Raw genomic sequence first — 24,190 nt, forward strand, 5'->3', positions numbered from 1 at the left:
TATTACCAGGTAAGACTTACTACCTGGGTTTAAAAAACAAGTCACTCATTTGCCTTTTTCTTTCCACATGAATAGGGATGACAGACAACTGCTGTGGAGCTTCAATGTTTCTGCCTGGTCATGCACAGTTCTGCAATATAATGCATAAATGTATAACAACAACTTGGGCTCCCTTGATACCTTGCTTGGAATAAGGAAATCCAGCTGGGCGCGTCCATGTGGCCCCCACCCCCAATCCTGCACGCCCGCGCGCGCGCGCGCGCGCGCACACACAGACACACACACACACACATGCACGTCAAAAGTTGATTCATTCTCGAGATCTCCCAGAATCTTTCTTTTTCTCTTTTCTGGCAGCACCGGTTCCCAGCCGGGGTTAGTGAGCCTGGGGACGTGGGAGGGGCGGAGAGAGCGAGGCGAGGGAGGCGGGAGGCCGGTGCCGGTGCGGGCCGCGCCCGCTCCTGCCGGGTGAGAGTCCGGGCCGGGTTTTGCGCCGTGTCTCCGGGCTTGTCTCACGGCCTCCAGCCGCCGCCGCTGCCGTGTTTACTGAGCTCGCGCGTCCTGATATCACTCCGCTGGCATGGAGGAGGAGGAGGAGGTGGAGGAGCGAGAGGAGGAGGAGGAGGCGGCGGCGGCGAGCAGTTGATCATTGTGATGGTGGCAGGAGCAGCGGCGGCAGCGGCAGCCCAGCCGAGCGTTAGGGGCTGCTCTCCGCGCGGCGTTTTGCAAAGGACTTCACCGATCTACTTTTGCAGTCGCCTCGGACTGTCCATGTGTTTACTTCCCCCAGCCCGAGGATTCGATATCTAGGATCCTGTGAAATGCAACTGAGCAGCCAAAGTACTTTGAGAACACGGGGCGGCATAAACACCAAAACTTTTTTGTGGAAGGAAAATGCAATAAGCAAGCTTGCCGTTTTCCGATGCGGTGTGGAGTGAGTGTGTGTCGCGCGTGTCCGCACTGGAGGCATATGCTTGTGTGTGTACATGGGGTGTGTTTTTCGGTACGTAGGGAGAAAATGCTTGCCAACCACCGGAAATCTCCTGGAATTTATTAGAAAATAATGGATTATAAAAAGAAGGCAGGCGAGGAGCGGATCTCCCCTTGAGTTGCAACCCGATTTGCTGCTGGCTCAGTTTGTTGTGATTCTTTTTGTTGATAGGTGTTTGATGGCATTCTGATCCCCCCTTTTTTTTTCCTTGAGCTTTACAGTTTTTACAAAAAGGGAAACAAAAAACCCACCCCAAAAATCTCCCCTCCCTTTTTTTCGCCCCGTCGGGATCGCTGTTTCCATCCATGTGCTTGCGTCTCCCCCGCGTTCCACTTAAACTATTTTAATCCTTGGACCCAAGGAGGAGGCTGATAGGGGGGTGGATAAAAAAAGTTCTTCCAAAATAGTGTGCCCGGGGAGCAGGATGGGGGATTTCGCAGCCCCCGCTGCTGCCGCGAATGGCAGTAGTATTTGCATCAACAGTAGCCTGAACAGCAGCCTCGCCGGGGCCGGGATCGGTGTGAATAATACTCCCAATAGTACTCCAGCTGCTCCGAGTAGCAATCACCCCGCTGCCGGCTGCGGCGGCGGCTCCGGGGGCCCCGGCGGCGGCTCGGCGGCCGTCCCCAAGCACAGCACCGTGGTGGAGCGGCTCCGCCAGCGCATCGAGGGCTGCCGGCGGCACCACGTCAACTGCGAAAACAGGTACCAGCAGGCTCAGGTGGAGCAGCTGGAGCTGGAGCGCCGGGACACCGTGAGCCTCTACCAGCGCACCCTGGAGCAGAGGGCCAAGAAATCGGGCGCCGGCACCGGCAAGCAGCAGCACCAGAGCAAACCCCAGCAAGATGCGGAGGCTGCCTCGGCGGAGCAGAGGAACCACACGCTGATCATGGTGAGGGCGCGCTGGCAGCGGGCATGGGGCGCGCGCGCGCGTGGGGGTGGGGGTGGGGGCTGGAGCTTCTTGCAGGGGGGACGGGGGTCTGACTTGCACGGTGGGCGACGTGGGCTGAAGCCAAAGGGTTAACGTCAACTTTTCTTAGGGGGGAAAGCTGCGGTGGCTGCTACCTGTTAATCCGCCTGGGTTGTCAGATTTGGGGAAGAGGAGGCGAGTGGGGATAAGCCAGTCACGACTGCGAGGGGCGGAGGGAGCCTGGAGGAGCAGCGGAGGGAGGCACTGGAAAAGTTTTTCTCCCCTCTCCTTCTCATAGATACCGATTTTTAAAGAGAGTGAGCCCAGAGTTGAAACCTCGCTCCTCCTCTTCACGGTTCCCACCCCACCCCACCCCTCGCAACGTCGCCTCGCCTCCCCGGACCCGTCCCCCTTCGCCCACCCCTCTCCGCACATCCGCCGGGTGCGGGGAGAAACTGATGCTGTGGCAGATTCTGGGCGGGCACCAGGCCCTCGATCTCCGGGGGGAGGTGAGGGAAGCAGGAGGCTTTTGCCTCTTCTCCCCAGCTCACCCCCTTTGGGCTGAGAAAGTCTGAGAGTTTTGTGAATGAACTTTGAAGTGGGTGAGGAGGGAGCGAGGATGGCTGCGCGCGCGCCGCGGCGGGAGCGCGCGCGGATGCGGGGCGCGGGTGCGCTCCTCCGCAGCTGGAGACCCGGGGCTGGCCCGGCAGGTGGAGCGGCGCGTAGGGCCGCGGGGGGAGCGGCCCGGCGGGGGCGGGAGGGGAGAGCGGCACGCTCAGCCGGCGCCAGGAGTCCCTGCCACGCAACTTCGCCGCGGATCGTGTCTCCTCCTCCTCTTAAACTTGCGTGCACAGAGCCTCACCGCTTCGCCCCCCGCCCCGCTCCCCGCCAACTTTCCGAGCCAGTCTCATAAGCCCGGAGGAGTGGATGGTAGCAGGGAGGTGAAAGAGGCTTAAATGGCTGGGTGGGTGGGTTCGAGGTAGAAGGAGCAGCCAATGGCTTAACTTCTCCGGGAGGAAGGGGCAGTTCCCACCCCCTAACCCGGAGGGTAGAATCCTTTCTCTTATCTCCTGTCTCAGGTTCTTTTGCTTTCCTTTCGGGGTGGGGGGGAGGCCGGAAGCTCGGGAAGGTGTCTGCAGCCCCTTCCCCCACCGCACCCCCCGGGTTAGTGAAGCGCGGGCGTGCGGCGCGGACCGGGCGGTGGGAATCCGGGAGCGCGGAGCGCTCTTGCCCGCTCCCCCGGCACACCGCACCCCGATCGGCGGCCCTCGCAGTGTGCGGCTGATGAATCGCACACGTCCCGGGTCTGGGAGTCGTCGGCGCCCGGGGTGGTGCCCGTGCCGCCGCAGGCTAGCGCCGGGCGCTCAGGCCAGCGCTCGGTGACAAAGAGCCGGCTTGGGGGAGGGGAAGAGGCGAGGCCGCCGCGCTCGCTCCCCACCCTCTCCACCTCCCCCGCCCCGCACGTGAAGAGGAACAATTTGTTTATCTTGGCCTTCAAGAATCCTGCCCTCCTCCCCGTTCTCCGAGGCCGCCCAGCCCCTCCTCCCTCCCCTCCCTCCGGGGCGCGATCCTGCCCAGTCCCGCCGGCAGCACCTTCCTCCCCCCTTCCCTCCCCTGCCGGCTCGTCCTCCAGCCCTCCAGCCCGCTTCCCCCCTCCCTTCTGGGACGCGGCCGTGGGGGAGGGAGCGGGAAGCGCTTTGTCCGCCTCGCGGCCCAGCTCAGCCCCGGAGGCCGCCGGCTGGGAGGGGCGCGGCGCCCTGCGCCCTGCGCCCTGCCCCCGCCCCGCGGCCGCGGCCGCCCCCGCCCCGCTCCTCCAGCCGCCGAGGCGGCCCCGCGCGCGAAGAAGAGGCGTTCTCGGTTTTGAGGAAGAACGGGTGTCATGTCCCAGAGTCAGGGAGGGCGGATCTCGCTTTACAAACAGGAAGCCGAAAACCACCGGCACACTGTAGCTTGTCTGATTGTACCCGGAGGCGGGGCCGGCCCTGCGTCTTGACTGTGTCTCCCGCGCCCTCCTCGTACCGATCCTCCCCGGTCCGCCTCGGCTCCTCTCCCCGCCCCCCTCGCGCCTTTCCGCGGATCTGGAGACTCACTTTGTGAGCCTAAGCCTGCGGCGGGATTTGCCAGGCACGGAGGATTTCGTCTTTGCCTATTCCATGCCTCCTTCTCATGTGTCTGTACGCGCGGGTGGCGTAGGAATGGGCTGCTTTCGGGAGGCTCCCAAACCTCGGTCCCGCGGACCCGCCCCCGATCTCCCGGGATGCAGGGCTGCTGTGGCCTGACCTCGCCCGCTGGGCACCGCTGGAACAAAAGCCAGGGCCCTTCCCTGTGCTCGGTTGCTTTTCACCGCGGGGCGATGGCAGGAGAGTTTGCGGCCAGAAAGTTTTGTGTTCCCTCGAGGGTGCCGCTGGCCCTCGGAAGCGGGCGGGGGTGGGGGGCGAGGGGAGGACTCGGAGCGCGCGCTCCTGGGTTCTGCATCCGCGCGCAGGTGGGAGCAAGCCCCGGATCCTGACGTTACCTGAAAGGAGGTAGCAAGCCCAAGCCAGAGCTTACTTTGGAAGATGAAAAGATGCTGCTTACTTAACTGGATGAGACCTGAGCTGTAAATTTCATAGTGAATCCCAGCTTAGGAAGTTAACAGCAGATAGACTTGAAAAAATGATTGCCTGAAAATAACATTTTTAAAATCAATTTTGTGACAATTCAGCCTATTCATTAGACTGGTGTGAACTCCAAGGCTGTGTGTGGAATAGAAGTCTATCCTGGTTTCAACCGTATTTCACATACGCATCTCCCCCTAGTATCAGGGGCAAGTCTGTGTCCTGAGGATAATGAAAATAAACAGCCTTAGATCTTCAGCAAAGAGTTGCATGCAAATCCTATGTACCACGAAAAGGAAAGAAAAAAATTAAAACTCCCCTCTCCAAGTTACTTTTCCTTTAAAAATACTTAGTTCAAGAATTGACATTGGCTCCTGAAATGAACGTTTATTTTAACCTAGCCTATGTATGAGGTGAAGTCTTGAAAACAGAGGTTGCAAAGAAAATGTTGATCTTGATTTTCTTGAATCGGAGGCTGGACGAGAGCTGGGCTGGGGCAGGGGTGCGCAGGGCGATTATATTTAGGTCAAAGACTGGGCTCTCTATGTGGAAAGCCCTAAAGAAAAGCAATAGTCAACCAGAGCCGAATAATAATAATGGCGATGATAAAAAATAAAGACGAATAGGACTCTTTTCCCTTTTATTGCTATTGTTTACCTCCATAGGGCCAATATGTCCAAAGTAGTAAGTATTGATTAGTTCTCTTTCTGCTTGGCTTGGGTTGAGAACTGTCTAATCAGAGCTTTACCTCTTGATTTGTTTTCTTACCTTACACCTTTACAAGCATGTGCATGAAAAACTAACAAAAAACAAACAAGCAAACAGAAAGCAGGGTGAGTGAGGTGAAATAGAAACCCTCCTCGGCTCCAGGCTATGGGAGGGGCCAGGGTTTGCTGGGTCTCTAACAGCCCTGCAGAAAGCGCGGAGCACAGGCCTTGGGCCGAAGCTGCATTACCCCAGGTAGTTCTGGAAATGTAGTCAGATGATCTCTCCCCCTGCCACACACACACTGTATTTATTCAGAAGTACCCGCCCCCCCCCCCCGCCCAGGTTTATTGGTGAGACTATTGATTTTACCTATTAGAGAGTTTCAATTGAAAACGTGCCTTTTCCTAAAACAGTTTTAATTATTTGTGGTAACAGAAGGAGGCATTGTTCATTCTCTGTGCTTGGAACTGCACTCCTGCTTACAAATTTAAGGTATATTCCAAATAACAAATTCATTTCCAAGCCAGATAGTTTGCCTTAACAAAGGTGTGACCATTCAGACACACCAAAAAGCATGAGGGCGCAGTCTTCAGAATTTCAAAGGGGTGACAGTCAGCCTTGACCTAGATAAGGCCCCTGTTTTCACGACCGTTTCACTACATTAGCACCCTCACAATTTTCAGAGTGCTTAATGTACACCCAGCTTACAGACCGCAGGAATCTAGGCGATTCTTGCTCTGAAGAGTTATCATATAAAATTCATTTGGTAATAAACATACGAATTACTGAATATTGGAGAAAACTAGAGCGCATCTAGAATGTTCTTGTCCATTCCTGGAATAGATCCAGGAAATGTCAACATGTCACTCCATTGCTAAACTCCCTTATAATTGAATCTGGTTTCCTGTTTCTTATCCTGTTGAAGGTAAATTACTGGCTCTATATCCAGGTTTTTTGGCAAGCTTGTAATGTCAACCCATTTGTAAACTTTCCCATGAACCCTTTCATTGGTTTCTCCTGTTTTGCCATCCTGGGTGATAAGATTGACAAGTGTCTCTTGAAAAGCCTTCCATAGGCTAAGAGCCCACACAGGGTGAGCCTCAAGTTTGGGAAAAACTTTTTGAACTTTCATGTCTCTCTGTTTGACAAGTGTTTGTCTTTTCTTTGAAATCTCAAGAACCATTCACCCCCCCTTCCCCGCCCAAAGCTCCAATGCATATTCATTGTTATTTACGTTCTTTGGTTGTGGTGCATTTTATTTAGCACTGGCCAGCCAGCAATCAGAAAGGTAGAAGCAGAGTTAGTTAATCATTAATCATAATCTATAAAATGCTCTCAGGCTGAGTTGGTTCCCAGGGAAAGCTGAGTTTTCAGGCAGGTAATATATGTGGCACCTTCCATCCTGTCTCATTAGAATTATAAGGGCAAGCTTTAGAACCATAGTAGGTTTTCTGCTCACTGATATGAGGAATAGAAATAGTCCAGGTGCATGGTTTGCAGATAATTCTCTAAGAAGAAGAGTGAGGATTTTAAACACTAAACTAGTTATATATTTTCCAAAGACTTCTCTGAGACCAAGAGCCAACTGTTGTTAAAGAGGTTTCCTGACAAGGTTCTTCCATTTGGTTGAGATAGTAGTGGGGGATTGATCTCTCTCTCTCCCCCGTTCCCTCCCCCCCTCCTCTCTCCTGAGTGTGCTACATACACAGATGGAATCTAGAATAATAAACCTTGTTGCATATTTGGATGCATTTGAAGTACTTGTTTTATTTAATGTCATTTATGGAATTTTAGTTGTGATTAGTACTCTATGTTTGTTAGTTGACAGTCCTGTATTCTTGAGCTTAGGGTGGCCAAATTCTGTCATCTTTTACGTATTACCCATCATAGAGAACTGTGAAAGCAATCAATCAGATGTCAAAATCTTATAAAGAGGAACATATTTAAAGCCCGAGACTTCACCATATCTGCCTTATACCTCTCCCAAATAGCTTTGCATTTTTCACTGTTATTCGGAGCTGATTTTCGGTTTTCAGACCCTGTGGCTGCTTGCTTTGTTTTTCCTTCCCCCTCCTGCTGCCAACCTTTTGGTCTTTTCACTGATCTTTAGCACCTTTACCAAAGAGCGGGAAGAAGCAGTAAGAAGGGAAATTTCATTTTGGTGCTTCCCACTCTTATAACTAATAAAATAATGGGGTGATACACCAATTATTTTGGATCACTTATGGATTTGGTTTTGCATACCATTTACTCTTCATTAGCACAAAATATAGAGAATGGGCTGAAATTTAAAATTGCATTCATTCCTTCAGCAACATGGGCACATAGTTCATAATGCTTCTTAAAAGTTAAAATGCTAAATCACACTCTTGCATCAATATACTTGGGCAACATATATTCTTTGTAGATTTTCAGCATTATTTTAGCTAGGTTTGAGAGAATAACAGGTTTTTTGTTTCTTCATCAGCATTAGGCTTGATGCCAATGACTTCTCAACAGCTTCAGGCTGAGTTATAGCCCCTTCTCATGACATTTTAAGTAAAATACTATGCTTTACTTTCCTGTTCTTTCAAACTAATTTGTCATTGGTTTCTGCAAATAAATAAATAGATTTTAAAAAGCTGACTTACAGATGACTGTTTCAAAGTTACAGGATCCCCCAAATTATATTTTCATTAAAAGTACAGCATGCTTTTCAGACAGACACATTCTAAAATTCCATTATTCATGTTTGTGAGTTGGAAATGTCATTTCTGAAAATCAGCTGTCACCACAAACTGATCAATTATCCTTAAAAAAAATTTTTTTTTGTGCTCAAATCTAAGAAAGTTTAAAGAACTAAAGAAATAAGCTTGGATAAAATTACTCAGAAGATGGAGTTGCGAGCCTGCTGGACAGCCAATGCTGCAAGATCGCAGGGTTCCATCCGGGGAGGGAGCATGCGTTTTTTATTTCATGTCTACCTGGCTAGCTCATCTGTTACGCTCTTTGAGTGGTGCATAAGCAGCTCTGTCTAGGGAAAAAGCACAGCCTCCCCTTAGGGCCCAATACACATAGACTTAGAAAAGAGAAATTACTGCTGTGGCTCAGGTTTTTTAAGGCAGCCTGTACACACTATCCTTGGGGGAATTTAATAAAAATCTCAAAAGGCTTGAAGCGCTTCCTCTGACATAAGGAAAATGATTCCTGAAGAAGAATTCAGGCACTTCTTTTTGATTCTGCTGGACCTCCATTGGTTGGAATGACCTTTAGGCTGAAGTGGAGATCTTACACAATAGGAATAGCTAATGTTCATCCTTCTTCGCAATGGCTTAACAACTGCAGAAAACTTAAGAGAAATATTTAATTTTTAACCAACAACCTCCAGAACTTCCTTTCCGACTCCCTCCATCTCCATCCCATTGGGTAGAATCTGGTTGAGCCACACTTCCTGTTACGAACTCTCCAGTGTTTAGTTGTGCATGTGAAGATGTCTTTATGCATCACTGTGTATCTCCTCCATCTCAGACTAGCTTTCTCTACCTCCAGAAAACTCAACGTCTTCTTTCCCTGCACAGAAAAAGGTGGAAGTGCCTGTGAGTCTCTTTGACCAGAATCAACCCGGGTCATCACTGTGACCCAGCGGCTTGCTCGGCTCTAAAGGACACGCTCTCGGTGTGCCCTTTATTCTCACTGTGGTGGATTATCTTCTTTCCTTGATTGTTTAGTAGATTCTGAAAGTAGCTCAATGATTGAGAGTGAACCCAAAGGGGCTAGTTAAAGCCAGTCACCGGCTTTAAGGAGCTGTGGCAAGTCAGGTTAGGAGAGGCCAGTTGGCTGAGGATTTCTAGCCACCTGGACTAGACAGCTAGGGAGGCAGAGAGAAGAGAGATGCTGGGTTTTGCTCATTTGTGATAGTATCATTGTGCCTGGGGAGTCTACAGAGGTGAAGCATACTTTTTGTAGTCTATTCTAAACCTGCAGACCTTACTAAAATGCAACTATGTATTTTCCAGATCTAAAGATAATATTGTTTGTATACAGAAAGTAACCATGTTCCTAAACTTCTTCAAAGCTCTCTGCCATTCAAATAGATTTACTATAGGTTCCCTTGAAATCTGTGGTTTTCATTCCCTGGAGATTGTGGCAACATTTCGCAACATTGGGAGACATTTTGGTGGTCTCACCTGGAGGGGCGCTACTGCTGGCCCTGGGTAGGAGCCAGGGATGCCGCTAGATATCCTGCAGTAGCTCCGCCAGGAAGAATTACCAGGTCTGAGTAGCAGTACTGCTGCTGTTGGGAAACCCTGCCTTAAACAAGGGGCTCCCCGGGAATATTGAGTTACTCACAATGTTTCAGGCACTCTCGATCCTTAAGGAGGGGAGTGAGCAAGAGGCGCTGCCCTGGGGTAGAGTGCGTGGGGAGGAGTAGAAGGACTGCTGTGTTGCTTTTCAGCTCCAGCCTGGTGACGGGCTGGTTGTTCACTTCCGGTCGCCTCCATCTCTTTGCTGGTCATGAACGTGACCAGGACTCATTCTTTTTACCTCGCGGAGTGGTTGTTAGGCTTAAATGAATTAAGGTATACACATGCGAGGCCTATTTTTATGAAGCACATTCATTTCACTTCATTGTTTACCTTTTGCCCAAGTGCGGACTTCAAGTTGAGTGATTTGAGGCGCGCATCACCCACGGGTAGGCCAAGGTCTGATGATGTGGCTCCGAGCACCTGGTTCACATCGGACACCGTTACAGACGCTGGGAGACCGCGGCGTCCTTGCTCTCCCTGGACTCACGCAGCGGGCATCGTTTCATGTTTCAGATTAGCCGTCGGAAACAGCCTTTGTGGCTTTATGAGGACATGCTAATGGAAGTCATTAATAAACTAACATTTAGGAAAATCCTAAGGGTACCAAATGCTTTGTGTCTTCCTCCAAGCCTTCTATAGCTATGGCTTTTTTGCAGTGTTTTCTTTAACAACACATCTTTCATTATTTTTCTAATAAAATCGTATTGTCGGGGGAGAAGATTGGTTGGCATGGCAGAGAATCAATCAGATGAAAGGATGGTTGTTAAAAATTAGGTCGATGATCATCTTTCCTTCCCTTTTGTTGACCTGGTTACTTGTGAGCACCATGGCTCGACAGCAGGCTTCCAGAGGGAGTTAGACAAAGGGGAGAGCGTTTGGGAAGAAGCAAGATGGTGCAAGGACTTGAAAGCCTGTCTCAGGAAGATCAGCTGGAAGACCTGGAGGTGTTTAGTCTGATTTAGCAATGATGCTGGTTGCTTTCTTATAATATTGGAAGAGCTGTCAGGTAAGAAAGGACTAGATAGGCTCTTTATGGCCTCGGGGGGATAAGGTTAGGGTCAATGGCTGGCGGTCATTAGGAGCTAGGTTTGGTTTAATGGTAAAAACAGAACAAAACAACACCTTCCCCCCGCCATTGCATGGCAATTAAAGCTGTTCATAGATGAAATCGGCAGTCTTGATGAGTGAAAATGTTCCATCCAAAGTTGTTCAGTTGGCTGAGATGTTGGCAAAGGGATTACAGCATCTTTTAAAAATTGTTACCCTTTTAAACAATATAGACATAAAATAGCAGTTAGATGAGGACACAAACTTTGTCTCTTTCTTCATCTTTATATTCCTCATGACTAGAAAAGACCCTACCTGTGTATGGGAGGAGTGCTAAATATCTGTGGAATAAATGGCTCGCTGCGGGTAAGTAGATTTGGACGTGAGTTAATTCCCCTCCCTCAGTGTTACCGCCTTCTTAGAAGTTACCATGATTTAGAACATCTCTCTCCAGACCTTCCTCTTGCTTACATGTATACTAAGTATTGTATATCATTGCATGTTAGTTGTTTCCTACATAAATGAAATTATATTACACATAAGCTTCTGAGACCCACTTTTTCCACATACTGTATTTTGGAGATCTGTCCAAGTCAATAAATATAGATCCTTGACTCATTCTTTTTTAACTGTTAGATAGCATTCCATAACATGAATGTTCTATAACTTGTTGAATGGTCCCCTATTGATAGAAACACTGGCAGTTTCTCTCTCTCTGTCTCTCTCTCTCCCCCACTCCCCCAACTTAACATTACTATAATGAACATCCTTTTCCATATTTTCCTTGTACATACGTGAGCATTTCTGTAGAACAGCTTTGGACTTGTTTGTATCTAATTTGTATAAACAGAAAAAGTTGGCCAAAAAGATCTCTTGATCCAGTATGATTTCACATAGCACCCAAATCTTATTACAACCCATTTTAGGGCAAAAGATCATTGTGTCTCCTTTAAAATATGGCTTTAAAAAGTATCAACTCTAGTAACTGGTATTGGTCTTTGCAGTCTAAGGTAGACATTATTAGTTTTTTACATCTATACCTGGCAACACACCTTACAGGAATGACGTTCCTTCTTTCCATCTGGTCCTAGAGGGGGCGTTTTGGGGGGTGAACTCCCCGCCTCCCGATCATGCTGTGCGAGTGGGAAATTCACTTCCTTGAACAAGTCCGTGCTCTCCTCACCTTTGCCCAGCTTCGTGTTTCATAGGGCTGTGTAGCTTTATTTGTAAAATGTGTTTCCATTTGCGGTACAGTACCTGGGGCAGCAGGTCTGTGAGTTGCCACTTCCTCCAGGTTAAATTACCCTGACTAATCCAGTCACCTGTGTAACGTGATAATAACAACCTGCTGACCTGACCGGCTGTAGAAAATGCATGCAAATGGCCTTGCCTCGACAGCCACCTGACAGCATCTGTTTAGACAGTGAAGAGTCCTGTCACTTCCCATCACACGCGTGTGCTGACGTGGTCTGGAGGCTGCCCTTCATCGGAGCCCTCGGTCATCTTGATTTACCCCTGGGGTAGCACCTTCCCTACCCGGCGATACTCATAACTATCATCTCAATTTTTACGTAGCTGGAGCACTTTGGCTCCCGAATTTATGTTCTTGGTTACCACATTGTTCTGCCTTCACCTGGCTGGAGTGTTCTTTCTGGAAGAGCTTGTGTGAGCAGCTGCATTTTCTAAATAACCCTGCTGTGCCCAGGAAGAGTCCTCACCTATTTGACTTGCCTTCGCGTTTAAAGATGAGTTTGAACAAGAGTCAAAATTAAGACACATGGCAGTGCTGGGCCTGGCCTGGTCCCCTGGTTTTATCACAGGGAGCCCCACTTTGTCGCCTCCTGGCCTCACACACTCTGGCCTTTTATGCCCCTCCTTTTCCCATGTCCTTTACCACCGCCTTGTTCCACCTTTGTCACTGTGACAGGAGCACCTGTAAACTTGTAAGAGATGTAGGTGGCGGTTATTTGAACCACAGAAATGAATCAAGGGTGGGAATATAAGTGCTTGGTGGCCTAACTTTACAGGTCTTTCTCTACCAGGTGATTCCAATAAACTTGGCCTTCTGCTTCCATTTATGATGGCGATTTTCAACCAGTGCATCACAAGAATTTTTGAAACAGGCAATACCTGACTATTTAGTCAGGGGCACTGATATCTTTTCCCTTAGATCATCAAATAAAAATATGACAAAAGTCAATATGGCTATAGCCATCCGGTGTGAATGAATCAAAATCATGCCTATTGTTTTTGTCAGATAGGCAAAAAAATGTATGTTTAGGAATGCTGGAGCATGTTAATATTAGTTTATGTGTGCTGTGAGATGGAAAAGGTTAAAAATCACTGATTTATGACCTACATACTGATTGGCGGCAGTCGTTTTCTGCCATTTATCTGTGCGACACAGCATCATAGTGAGAAAAAACCCCTTGGCCAGCCAAGCGAATGCCGCTGCAGCCGGAAGGCAGCCAGATCTCTTCGGTTCCAGTAGCTTAAATGGCCGGAGGTGGCCGTGTGCGTGAAAGGAGGGCCTTGCCTCGGTTCCGCATGCCCGCCAACCGCTGGGCTCAGCCGGGGCGTCCTCAAAGGGGCTGCTCGGTCTGTGCGGTCAAAGTCCAACCTTGGACCTCCGCTGACAGTCACGGGCAAAGAGTCAGGTTTAGTTTTGCTCCTCCGCTGTCTCGCTGAGGACTGTCAGCTTCCTCTCCCCCACCCCGCCCCCCGGATCTGTTTCTTTCATTTCTAGTTCTAGAATGTGTGAAGGATGACTTCCACCCGTGTGCGAGCCAGGCACCTGCCTTGCATTTTGTATGAAGTATAACATTTAACTTTGTATTGATTGTAATCATAAATGGAATATTAGTTATTTCACAGCCGTCTCATTATAATTATTAAATAAAACTGTTTTCTTAAAGCTATCGAGATTACAGCTATGGTGCAGTAAATTTCTAATTCCCTTGTAAAGCATTTGCTTCATCTCTCTTTGGAAAAGTGCAGAGATAATTTGTAACAGCTAATAAATGACTAGAATCAAGTCATGCCCTATTATGGAGTTTCTTTTTTTAAACATATCTTACAAAAATTAAGTGTTGCAGACCTATTGGTTTGTTTTTTTTAAGGGAGCTTAATAACTATGGATGTACACTCATAAATAGGAGTATCTGGGCATTAACATGAACATTTATGCAAAGAAATTTGACACATGTCAGAATTCAAGAAAGTTTTCTGATTACTCGTGAAATAAATGAGATGACAGTGTTTAGTTTATCCTTGAGTTTGGGCTTCAGAAGGTCTAGGTAATAATAATGCCAGTTCCCAGCAGGGGGAAAACATGCGTTCCCTTTGCTTGCTCCCCGTCTTCTGTCGTGGGCTCCTTTTGTCCGCAGGCCTAATCCACTGTGGTATTTCAGTCCATCCTTTCTCCTGTCCCAGCAAGGAGAGTGTATGGCTGTAGCAATGGCCCCTTTGCAAAGCACGCAGGTGGTGTTTGCCTTTAATCACCCTAGGTATTTTCTCACAGTGGTGTGTACAGATCCGCACCTCAGGATGGTAACATTCTGTCACCATCCACATCCTGCGCCGGCCCTTTACCAGATGTTTGGTAAACAGAGGTGGTTTATGTAAAGAAGCAACTTTCTCAGTTTAGGAGTTGTTATGGCTGGATGGTTGAAAATGTATTTTGCAGTTTCACTAGGAATTTCTAAATGCTTTGCAGCTGCGATTGGGTTTTTAAAAACATTTATTTCCTTCAATGAGGCATGGAAACAATGATTTTAGATTTGGATTTCATGTTGCTTAATTCCCAGAACCTACTGAAGGATTCGATAAAGTTGTTTGTCATAACAGTAAATAACCATACTCAAAAAACACTTTGGGCAGGTTGCATGGGTTAGCTGGGATCGTCTGGAGGCCACAGGGAACTAGGAACATGCAATGGCAGTTGTGGGCGACCACGCAGGGTAAACTGGTCCTTTGCCTGTCAGGGAAACCGGGCTATTGACGTTCAAATGGGCTGTTGCTTGTTTTTCAGTGTTCGATTCTTTTCTTAGATTAAGGGACTGATGCAAATCATTCAGGGCCTTTTATTACCTGTGAGCCTGTGGCCCAGCTTGGAATTAGAACTCTAGGAGACAGGTAGCGACAGGAAGGGCGCGGCCTGCGAGTGTGTGCTGCGGGGGTCCTGCCTTTGTCCGCCCTGCGGAAGCAAGGGGGCTGCCCGCGTTGCTGGTTTGGTGGGCTCGCTGTTGTCTGCAGTTGGAAGGTCGAAGGACTGCACACCTAGGGATTTTGCTTCTTTCTTTACCCTAAAGTGGTGGTGTAGTAGTTTCTGGTATTGGCTCGTGGGCGTGGAGACAACCATATGTGGAAGGGGACTGGCTTTGGTATCCTCTTTCACGCTCTCTAATGCCATTTTCATTACTCTATTGACAAAGAGTGGATACTTTGGGTAATTATTTATGTCTGTCTTTTCCTTCACAGTATAATGCACACTTCACTTGTTTTCTTCAACTTTTCATAATATATGTGTTTATGATACACTGAAGAGCAATACATTTGTGAAAACAGATAATTAGCTTGACAGACTTACAGAAAATGAGACTGTAAGAGGAGGAGGAAAGAGAGTTGCTTACGAAAAGGATTCCATTACTGGGTTTGAGGGAAATTATCCAGATAAGAAATTCTTCAGTGTTAAAATTCACAACCGTATGGGCGGCATAGGTACCAGGAAGAAGTGGATCATTTTATGGCTTTTAAAAACTTAAATATTTTTCATAGTTAAAAAAAAACCTCTATTTTTAATTCTCAAAATAGAAATTTTCAATGGAGAAACTCAAGATACCGGGTATTACTATGGGAGGAAGAAACAGGAGCTCACAGGCTGGTGGTAAAAATTCCTCTTGTCTGCAGCCTGCTTTGCCTTTAGTCTCTCAGAGCGTGAGTGTGTATCACTTTGAGAAACCTTTGTTTAATAGCTATGTCACCGTAAAGAATAATTTTCATTTTACTCTGGTGGCTCGTGCATTCGGGGAAGTAGCCTTCTAGAAACATGTGGCTCATTCAGCGTGCACTTGACTCAGTGGTCCTTCCAGTGCTACCCACCTTAGGGATCCTTCTCAGAGGGGACAGTCAAAGTGTAGGCATCTGTAAAGAAGATGAACCATGAGTTGTTATTCCTCTTATTATTGTATAGTGTTTTCTACTTTCTTGATTACAAAGAAAACTTGTGAAACAGCGTGGGAGAAATGGATTAGGGCAAAGAAGGTAGGGGCAGGGGTAAAATTCATGTCATGTGAGGTAAGCAAGTCACCAGTATCAACTTGATTTCTGTGGCTCTTCCTCTCTGGGCCAAGTCATGCCTCATACAGTGGAGGCCATGATGATTCTGGGGGAAAAGGATCTCTCTAGAACATTCTTAGGTATACTGGTTTAATGCCCATCAGAGAGAAAAGAAGAGGCATTTTGTTAGCATTCCACTGTGAAAGAGAGAAAGAAAAAGTTTAGGCAGTTCACAGTCAAGTACAGGATGAGTGACACTTGGTCGCTGTCAGCTCTCAGGGTCTCTAAGCGTGGACTAGGGACTTGCGTGAAGGCGGTTCTAAGGCAAGAATGGGAAAAGCTGAAAGGGCTGGATTGTCCCACGAGTTGAACCCAGTGCCACTGGGGATCAGAGTTGAGAGCTTCCTTCTCTCCACCCCCAGGAGCTGCTTCTGCTCCCTCCCACCCCCCCCCCATTCCTATGCCTTTTGTTCCATGAATAAATATTGTGTGGTTTGGTGCTCATTACTCTTTGATATGAAAAAAGGCAATTCATTAGGTTAGAGGAGGAGGGGGAGGGAGACGCCATTTTTCACCCAGCGCATCAAGCGCAGTTACACTGATTTGAATTCCCAGAAAAGTAATAAAACAGTGAAAATAATGATAAAACAGCTCGTGGCTGACAGCTGCGCAGCACACGGGAGCACTGAAGACAGGCCGGGGCTGCAGCGGGACAATATTGCGGAGCATATGGTGCCATTGCAGGCCAGTTGTGGAACTCGGTGGCCGGCTTTTGTCTGGGGGACTCTCCCAGTTTTGGGTCTGTGGTGGCTCTTCAGAAGCTTCCAGTCTCAGTGGCAGGAGAGCTCTTGGCCCCGCGCCAGCCTTGCTGTATGGTGGCTGACTCAGGCCACTCGGAAAAGCTCCTGCTTGGAGAGTGTTCATGCCTCCTTCCTCTGGTCACTAATCAAGTCATTTGTTTGGGGAGTGGAAGTGGGGAACTTTAGCAGAGCGGCTCGGCGGCTACATCACAACAGGAAAGTTTTCTGCAGGAATGCCAATTCGTTATGAGATGCATTAATGCACCAGCGCCCACTTCTCCTGTGAGAGCGAGCACTGTTTTGTTTTAGTGCTTTTCAGAAGCACTTTGCACGTTACCTCTTCATTCTTCAGCCCAGAATAATGGAAAGCAAGAAGCACATCAGGGCCAGTGTCGCTGCTAGAAAGGAGAGAGAGGACCCATCCATCTGGTGTTTATAAGACAGTGCTAAAATCGGCCCTTTGCTTCACATGGCCTATTTGTTAAATGTGTGAAGCTGGCGTGTGCGTGCATAAAGTGACTGATTAACTCTGCTTCCCTTTGGAGGGGTCTCCCTGGCTGGCCCTGTGAATGTGCCCCGCGTTGGCCAGAGTGGCGCCCTCATCCAGCATCCATGACTTCAGCCTCTCTGTCGCCAAGGTCGCCCGTTCTGGTTCCTTGGCTCCGAAGGGCAAGGGAAGACCCAGAAGGGCTGCGGGCCCTGGCACAGTGGTTCCAGCGAACACAGCAGAGGGCAGGTCTCGGGGGAAGTCACGCTCCACGAGAACTGGCGGCCGCCGGTGCTGCCGTGCTCCGTGCATGAGGATATTGTTATTTCAGGAGCTAAAAGCAAACTGATAGTAACGATACTCTGATTGAAGAGTCCCGGTGTCACCCTGTTCTTGGTCTCTGCGGGACCTTCTTTGGCAGAACATCCTTAAAGCTTGTGTTCTGATGTCAGGGTGAGTGGATTTTTTTCCTCATGAATGAAGGTCATTACAAGGCCAAATCTACTGGGAAAAAAATATACATATGTATGGATATGTATATTCATTTATTTCTGGGTTGTTCTGCTAATCACTAATCAGAGGTTATATTTTACACTGGGGTGCGACTGGAGGAACTGATTTTTTTTTTCAGACCTTAGTTTACAGTTTTGATCACTGGCCTCGGAAAAAAATGTTTTGAAGGGAGGAAGCTAGATCTTGCAAACCTGCTGAAAGTGAATATTTATGTGCTGGGAGGGCTTATGTCTCTGCCCCGGATGTGATTCTGAGCATCTGGAGGGATGATTAGGTCCTGTTTTCTGCTTATTTGCTAGGTTGGTTATAGGAGCTGCTTGCCTGTGTGTGAACATCCTTTCAGCTTTTCCCTGATAGTGTGTTTACACAAGCCAAAAGCCAGGGAGAGATATTTCTGTTTCTACTTTGCCTGTGTTAGAGGAGCAATCTTTACCTTCTCTCCCTTTAAGAAATGGAAGGAAGGAGATAATGACTGGAAAAGACAGACTCTTCCTTATCCTTGCCCTAGGCACTGTGAGCTAACCACTGCCGCTCCTGGAGGTTTGAGTACAAGGATCACAACCTCCCCTGAGGAAGAGCGCGTGGAGAAGGCAGAAGGATTGAGAATAAGAAAGAGCTAGGAGGGAAAGCTGAGGCAAAGGGGGAAAAGGTGAGGGTAAGAAATGATAAGACATTTCTGGGTGTTAAGAATAGGGGAAAGTTGCGGTAGACTTGTTTCCCTTAAATTAAAATTTTAAATATCTATCCAGCCATTTTATACTGGCACAATAATGTTAGGCTTTCTCACCACGCAGCACGTTATAAGTGGAGCTACAGTGAGACTCAGCCGGCTTACTAGGTCACTAGGTAAGTATTGTAGATGACAAAGCAAAAGGACAAACAGAATAGTCTACCTTTGGTACAGCTCTTCCAGTTGGATGAAGACCTGCAAATCTGAAAATCCAACTGTGTTGTTTTACCATCTATTAGGAAATATAATCTTCAGGGGTTATGGGGTCAGTTCAGTTAAAAAAAAAAAACTCTCCCCAATGTGATTTGTATTATAATTATTTAATACCTAAAGGACTCTTATAATTGAATTTTAGGGTGCTTCATTTACTTTCCACCTGGGGAGAGTTACAAATGCTGTCGTTTTGTTGTCCTCTAATCGCTGTCCCAAACATTCACAAAATGCCCTGTGATAAAACTATGAGTATCTTCTGGGGACCTTGTAATTACATACTATCTAGTTATCATTATGAAGCACCAGGGGATGATGAGCCAATCAGGTAGCTTTTGTTGCTGGTTGGTCATAACCCTGTGGTTGATCGCACAGAGTGCTTGGGGTAATACTACACATTTTATAAGGGGGTCCAATCTAGATTTAAGAACAGGAAAGGGTTACACACTAATTTTTAAGTTACACAAATACGGCTTTTAAAATCCGTGTTTCTTGATACGATGATATTAAACAATTGACTGACAAATTTGTTTACAATAAATGGAAGATGAAGTCTGAAGATGTAGATCAGAAACCCTGTAGCTTATGATAAAAGAAAGGAGAGAGTATTGTTGGGTAGGTAAAGTTATGTCTTTGTAAAACTAAAATTAAACAAAGAACAGTAGGAGAACATATGCCACACTCAGGAAATAATTACTAGATATGGGTACATTGTCATCTTTGAATTAAAGAACAGAGAGCAAATGTTTTTAAGGATGCTTGTGCAAAATAAGAAGTCTTTAGCCTTCTCCTCCGAGGGCCCCGCGGAGGCATTTACTTGCAGACTTTGCCTCCTTACAGCGCTCTTTAAAGTGGTCGCCAAGTCTCAACAGCAATTGCCTCTGAGTAGTGTTCCAACAACCCTGACATGAGTCCCTTGGTGTATCATTATCTAGTCTCATATTTAACCTTTTTCTAATAGCCTCCCCACAGTCCAGAGTGTTCAGTTAGTGCCAGAGGAAGATATAAAAGGTGTTTTTCCCCTCTTGACTGCACAGCTGTGAAAAGTATAGTTATCTGGAAGTTGTCTTTGTTTTTCCTTTTTTTTTTTTTTCGGTCCTATGAAGGACCCAGTAGATGTGAAAGTGACTTATTGTGGAGATAGGCCATGCTTTGTGGCGAGTGTCAATAATTAATAAGAACTTCTCTCTTTCCAGCTTTCACTGAGCCTTTTGCTTGATTAACTGTACTCTTCCAGGAGAGCAGGGCAAGGGAGTGGGTACATGCATTCACAGAGTGCGTGCCTCTCCTCCTCTTTCCTAGGCTTATCAGCGGAGCACATATGCCAATAAGAGGCCAGGTACCAGCTGCAGAGTTGTGGACAGGCCTGAGAACAGCAGGGATGCTTATTTGGCACTCCCCACCCCTTAGCATCTCCCTTGTAGTAAACAAAACCTGTGTTGCCCAATTGCCACACAACACCCATGACCATTGTGCCTTTAGAAGGATGTTACTTTCTTACTAAGAGGAGCATGTGGAAATGGGGACTCCTCTGACACCTTTACACAGAAACTGGAGGGAGCACTCTGGGACCTAGAGGGGAGGGGAGCACCCCGGCTGTCTTGGGTCAGAGGGATGATGCGAAGAGCCTTCCCCTGCACTGCTTCTCAGCGTCTGGCCTGGTGTTGGGGACAGCAGCCTGCGGTCCTGGCCCCACTGCCATCGCTCATGCAGAGGGACGAGATGGGCCGTGGAGCGGAGAGCCAGATGGAAGAAAAACGGGAAAGAACGCAATCACCAAGGCAAGGACAGCTAGGCGACCTCTGGATATGGACCCATCATGACCTGGAGTTGCTTTTTGAAATAGTGAGAGGGGAAGTTTGTCCACTTTCCTTAGAAATAGTTTGCGGATATTCCGTTCTGGCTTTCCTTCCTCACTTGTTACCGACTCGGGTGTCCTTGAGGTTCTGCCTGATGTTCAAGGAGCCTGCTGCCCCTGCACCGAGCACTTCTTAAGCAGGAGCAGCTGGTGGCGCAGTGGTAAAAGCGAGGCACCCCTCTGGGGGGGCTCTCCTCCCTTCGGGCCCATACGTAGAGCATCCCCCCTTCCCCGATGGTGCCTCTGCCCAGCGCTCTCTGGGTGCCGTGTGCCAGTGATGACCCCCGCCTTTGGTCTCGGCAGTGGTCTGCTGCTGGAGAAGACTATTTACCCACACTGGTGGACTTGGTTCAAAGGAACTCTTGAAGGTCTGCCCCAGGCGCTACTCTTTACTGTTTATTCCCTGAATGCCCTCTCCGCTCTGTCCTGCCCTTGGGGAGGGGTGACACGTCTGGGTTGCTGGGGCTCAGCATTCAGAAGCCTGGCTCCTATATGCAGCCTGAGAGCTGCGGTTGTTCTCAGACTGCACTGTCTGCTCTGTCAGTTTGCTCCTCTCCCAGATGGCGAAAGGCAAAATCCTGTCTGGGTTTGAGCACAGACTAGGGGGCTAGCCCAGCTGCCTTTGGAGCTGGGCGTGGTGGGAGCCTGTGTGTGTGTGGAGGGCTTCCTGGTCCACGAGGTAGGAGGAAGCCTCTGCCCCACAGACCCAGTGGCCTGGCACGAGCGGACACTCCCTAACAGGAGCCAAGCAGTGGTCGGAGCTTGAAGGCACGGGGTGTTGGGGACAGTAGGCTGAATTTCCAGCCCCACTTGGGTCCCCTGCTATCTTCTGGCCCTAGAATAGTCCTTTGGACAGAGTAAGTTCTTGGTACATATCTGTAGACTTAATTATTCTATAGCCAAGTATGGTTGTCCCTTGGTCTCTAAATTCCATACTTTCCTTTCCATCCTTCCCTTTTTATGAACCAACAGAGTTCTCTCGTCTAGGATTTATCTAAATCTTTCTTGAGACTGTATGTATGAATAGTTTCAGCTTCTACACCTCCCAAAGTGATGAGTGTCCTTTTTTCATAGGTGAGATCTCAAGATCTCTTATGTGTTCCAAATCACCCTTCTTATCCAAGGTTGGGGGGGATATTTGGGGGGACACAAGGGTGATGGGCAGACGAGGGGGCCTCATGGGTGAAGAGGGGCTGCCTGCCATATCCCTTCGGTCTTGGTGTGCCGGGATGCTGTCTGTGAGGCACTGGGTGAAGGCAGCGATTCTGTAATTTACTGAAGTGACTTTATGTGGTGGGAGCGGTGGCTCAAAGGTTTCATGGCAATTGATTCTTTTGATCTTTCATTCACGGTCAGTTCTTGGCACCCACATACAATTTTGGGAACAAAGTGAAAGATACTTGGAGACTTGGCTTGCATTCTGGCGAATAGTTTCCTTAATATTAAGTTCCCATGCCTTTAGTAAGTTACTTGGTATGTGGGCCTCAGTTTCCCCACCTATACAGCAGAGGTAACAGTAGTTCTATCCTCACAGTGCTGATATGAGAACCAATAGAATTCTTGTTGAATTTTCAGTCAAGCACTGGATACACAAAGGCATTCTATAAATATCAGCCGGTATTATTAGCATGTCACCCAGATGCCCGCTGTTGTGCCTCGTGATGGCAGGCTCAGTGGGCAGCCAACATGTTTCCTCCAAAAAAAAAAAAATTCAGCGTGACTCTGCATGGTGGGTGTTGCAAGGAAGAGTGAGCTTTTGTTGCTGGCTCGCTTGTACCTCTTGGGTGGAAAGGATTTAGCCTGTGTAGACCCATGGCGATGACTTCCCCCACGACTCCAAGTTCCTTCAATGCTGTCAGTCTTGCCACATACTGCCTTCCCTTACCGATCATTGACCATTCCCCATGGCACCTTTAGTGAACCAGCCGCTGGGCAAAGCACTGAAGAGACAACTACAGCAGGGCTACTGCCCCTGCCCTGGAGGAGCGTGGAGAGGACTGGGGTGGGTGAAGGATGGAGGTACGAAACACGGGGCCTGAGCGGGGAATCCTGAGTGCTTTAGTGTTGCTGAAACGGAAGGTTGAAGGCAGAGAGTGATAGGAGAAGAGGCTGGTAAGATAGGCAAGTATTAGGATTCAGAGAGTCTTCTATGTCATGCTCAGTAGCTTAAACCCTATGATACATGTGGAGAGAAAAGGTGTGGTGTGGCCAGTAGACTTTAGATAAAGTGCTCCGCGGACCATATGAGACCATATGACGGACGGGTTTGAGATAAGGACTGGAGGCAGGGAGGTCAGTTGGGAGATTATTGAATATTCCAGTAGGAGATAGTAAAGAGCTCGAAGTAGGTGAGTGGTAGGTAGAGATGGAGATGTGAAACCATTTTCAAAAAAACATTAAGGACGTAATGATCGAATCGACAGAGGTGATTAAAAGGAATCAGAGATGACTTCAGGGTGTCCGGTTTGGGTAAGGGCATCATTACCCAAAACAGGAAATGCCTTCGGTTTTGGAGGGCACTTGATCAGTTTATCTTTGGACATACAAAGCTTAATGGCTTATCCCCGAAGGATGTCCAGTAGCCATCAGGATATGCAGGCCTAGAATTTATCCCAGAGGCCTGGCCATTGAGGATGGCCAGAACTTCGGCGTGGATGGAATTAGCAGAGGGTGTGCAGCATGAAAAGAGAACTAGGCAGGAACCTTGGAAAACAACACCCAGTGGCCTTTTGGAGGAGGAGATCCTCCAAAGGAGATGGAGGGGGAGTCCTGTTCATCAGTGAGGAGAACCAGGAGGGTCGTGTAGTAGAAACTAAGGAGGGTGCAGCCAGGAGTACCCCCCTGCACACGCAGCAGGACCAGGACCAAACAGCGCCCTGGGATTTGACGTCTAGACGCTCCTGGCTCGTTACAGGGTAGCGGCAGTGGGGTGGGGGGCCCAGAGGCAGGGGAGACGTGTGGAAGAGGGAGGCTGTCTTGGCAGGGAAGTACAGCGCTCCCAGGCAGCAGAGAGGGGGCTTGGAGGAAATCACAGAGTCAAGAGAGGGGACGCCTTCAGGTAGTCAGTAAGCCTGCTGGAGGTAAGGGTGTCTTCAGTATTTGTGGTTACTAGTTGTTGTTCTTACAGTGTCCGTTACAGTCCATTATTATTTTAAATCAGAGCCCGTTCAGTTGAATTATGGTGTTGCCTCTTTAAAACATGTACATTCTCCTCTACATAGGGTGAGATGTTCGGTTGGTTTGCCTTATATGTGAGCAAGTATATGTGTGTAATATAATTTGGATTCTTGCAAAGGACAAGCAATAAAGCCATGTGGTTACCAATACATTTTTTCGTGGTGAGTTCTTTATTGTTTCTAAATAAACACACTTTAATAGCTTTTATTTCGTAAAAAAAAAAAAAGTTCTTTAAATTGAGTATTTATTACTTTAAATATTAATGTTAATTTCTGTTCTGATATGAGTTGGAGTGTCTTTTAATAGAATCTATACAAATTGAATGTCAAAACTTCAGGATATTGAAAAATAAGCTAAAGTTGGGCTTAATTAAAAAACCAAAGTCGTTGCCCAGTTTCTTTAATTAAAGAACATGAGAGAACAATTAATTTCTATGAATCATTTGTTTTGGAAGGATTTGCCTCTTTGTGTTATAGAATCTGGACGGGATTGGGTTGAATGGGATATAAGGCACCTGTACACGGGGTGTCAACCTGGTGAGACTTATAAGTTTCCGTGCATGATCCCAGCCACAGGCTACCCATCCCGGCCACCTGTAC

At 47.9% G+C, this 24,190-nt stretch overlaps 1 protein-coding gene across 1 annotated transcript in view; it reads left to right on the plus strand.

Annotated features, from left to right (window-relative positions):
- The first annotated feature begins 717 nt into the window (after positions 1-717).
- The window catches only part of MAML3 (mastermind like transcriptional coactivator 3), a 367,553-nt gene continuing 344,080 nt past the window's right edge, over positions 718-24,190 (plus strand). Inside the window, exon 1 of the mRNA XM_054563008.1 lies at positions 718-1,883. Coding sequence (XP_054418983.1) covers positions 1,416-1,883 — 468 coding nt within the window. The 5' untranslated portion in view covers positions 718-1,415. The remainder of the gene's footprint in view (positions 1,884-24,190) is intronic.

The sequence above is a fragment of the Pteronotus mesoamericanus genome, unplaced genomic scaffold, assembly GCF_021234165.1.
Source record: "Pteronotus mesoamericanus isolate MK-2021 breed Mesoamerican mustached bat unplaced genomic scaffold, CSHL_Meso_final contig_163, whole genome shotgun sequence".
NCBI classification, from domain to species: domain Eukaryota; kingdom Metazoa; phylum Chordata; class Mammalia; order Chiroptera; family Mormoopidae; genus Pteronotus; species Pteronotus mesoamericanus.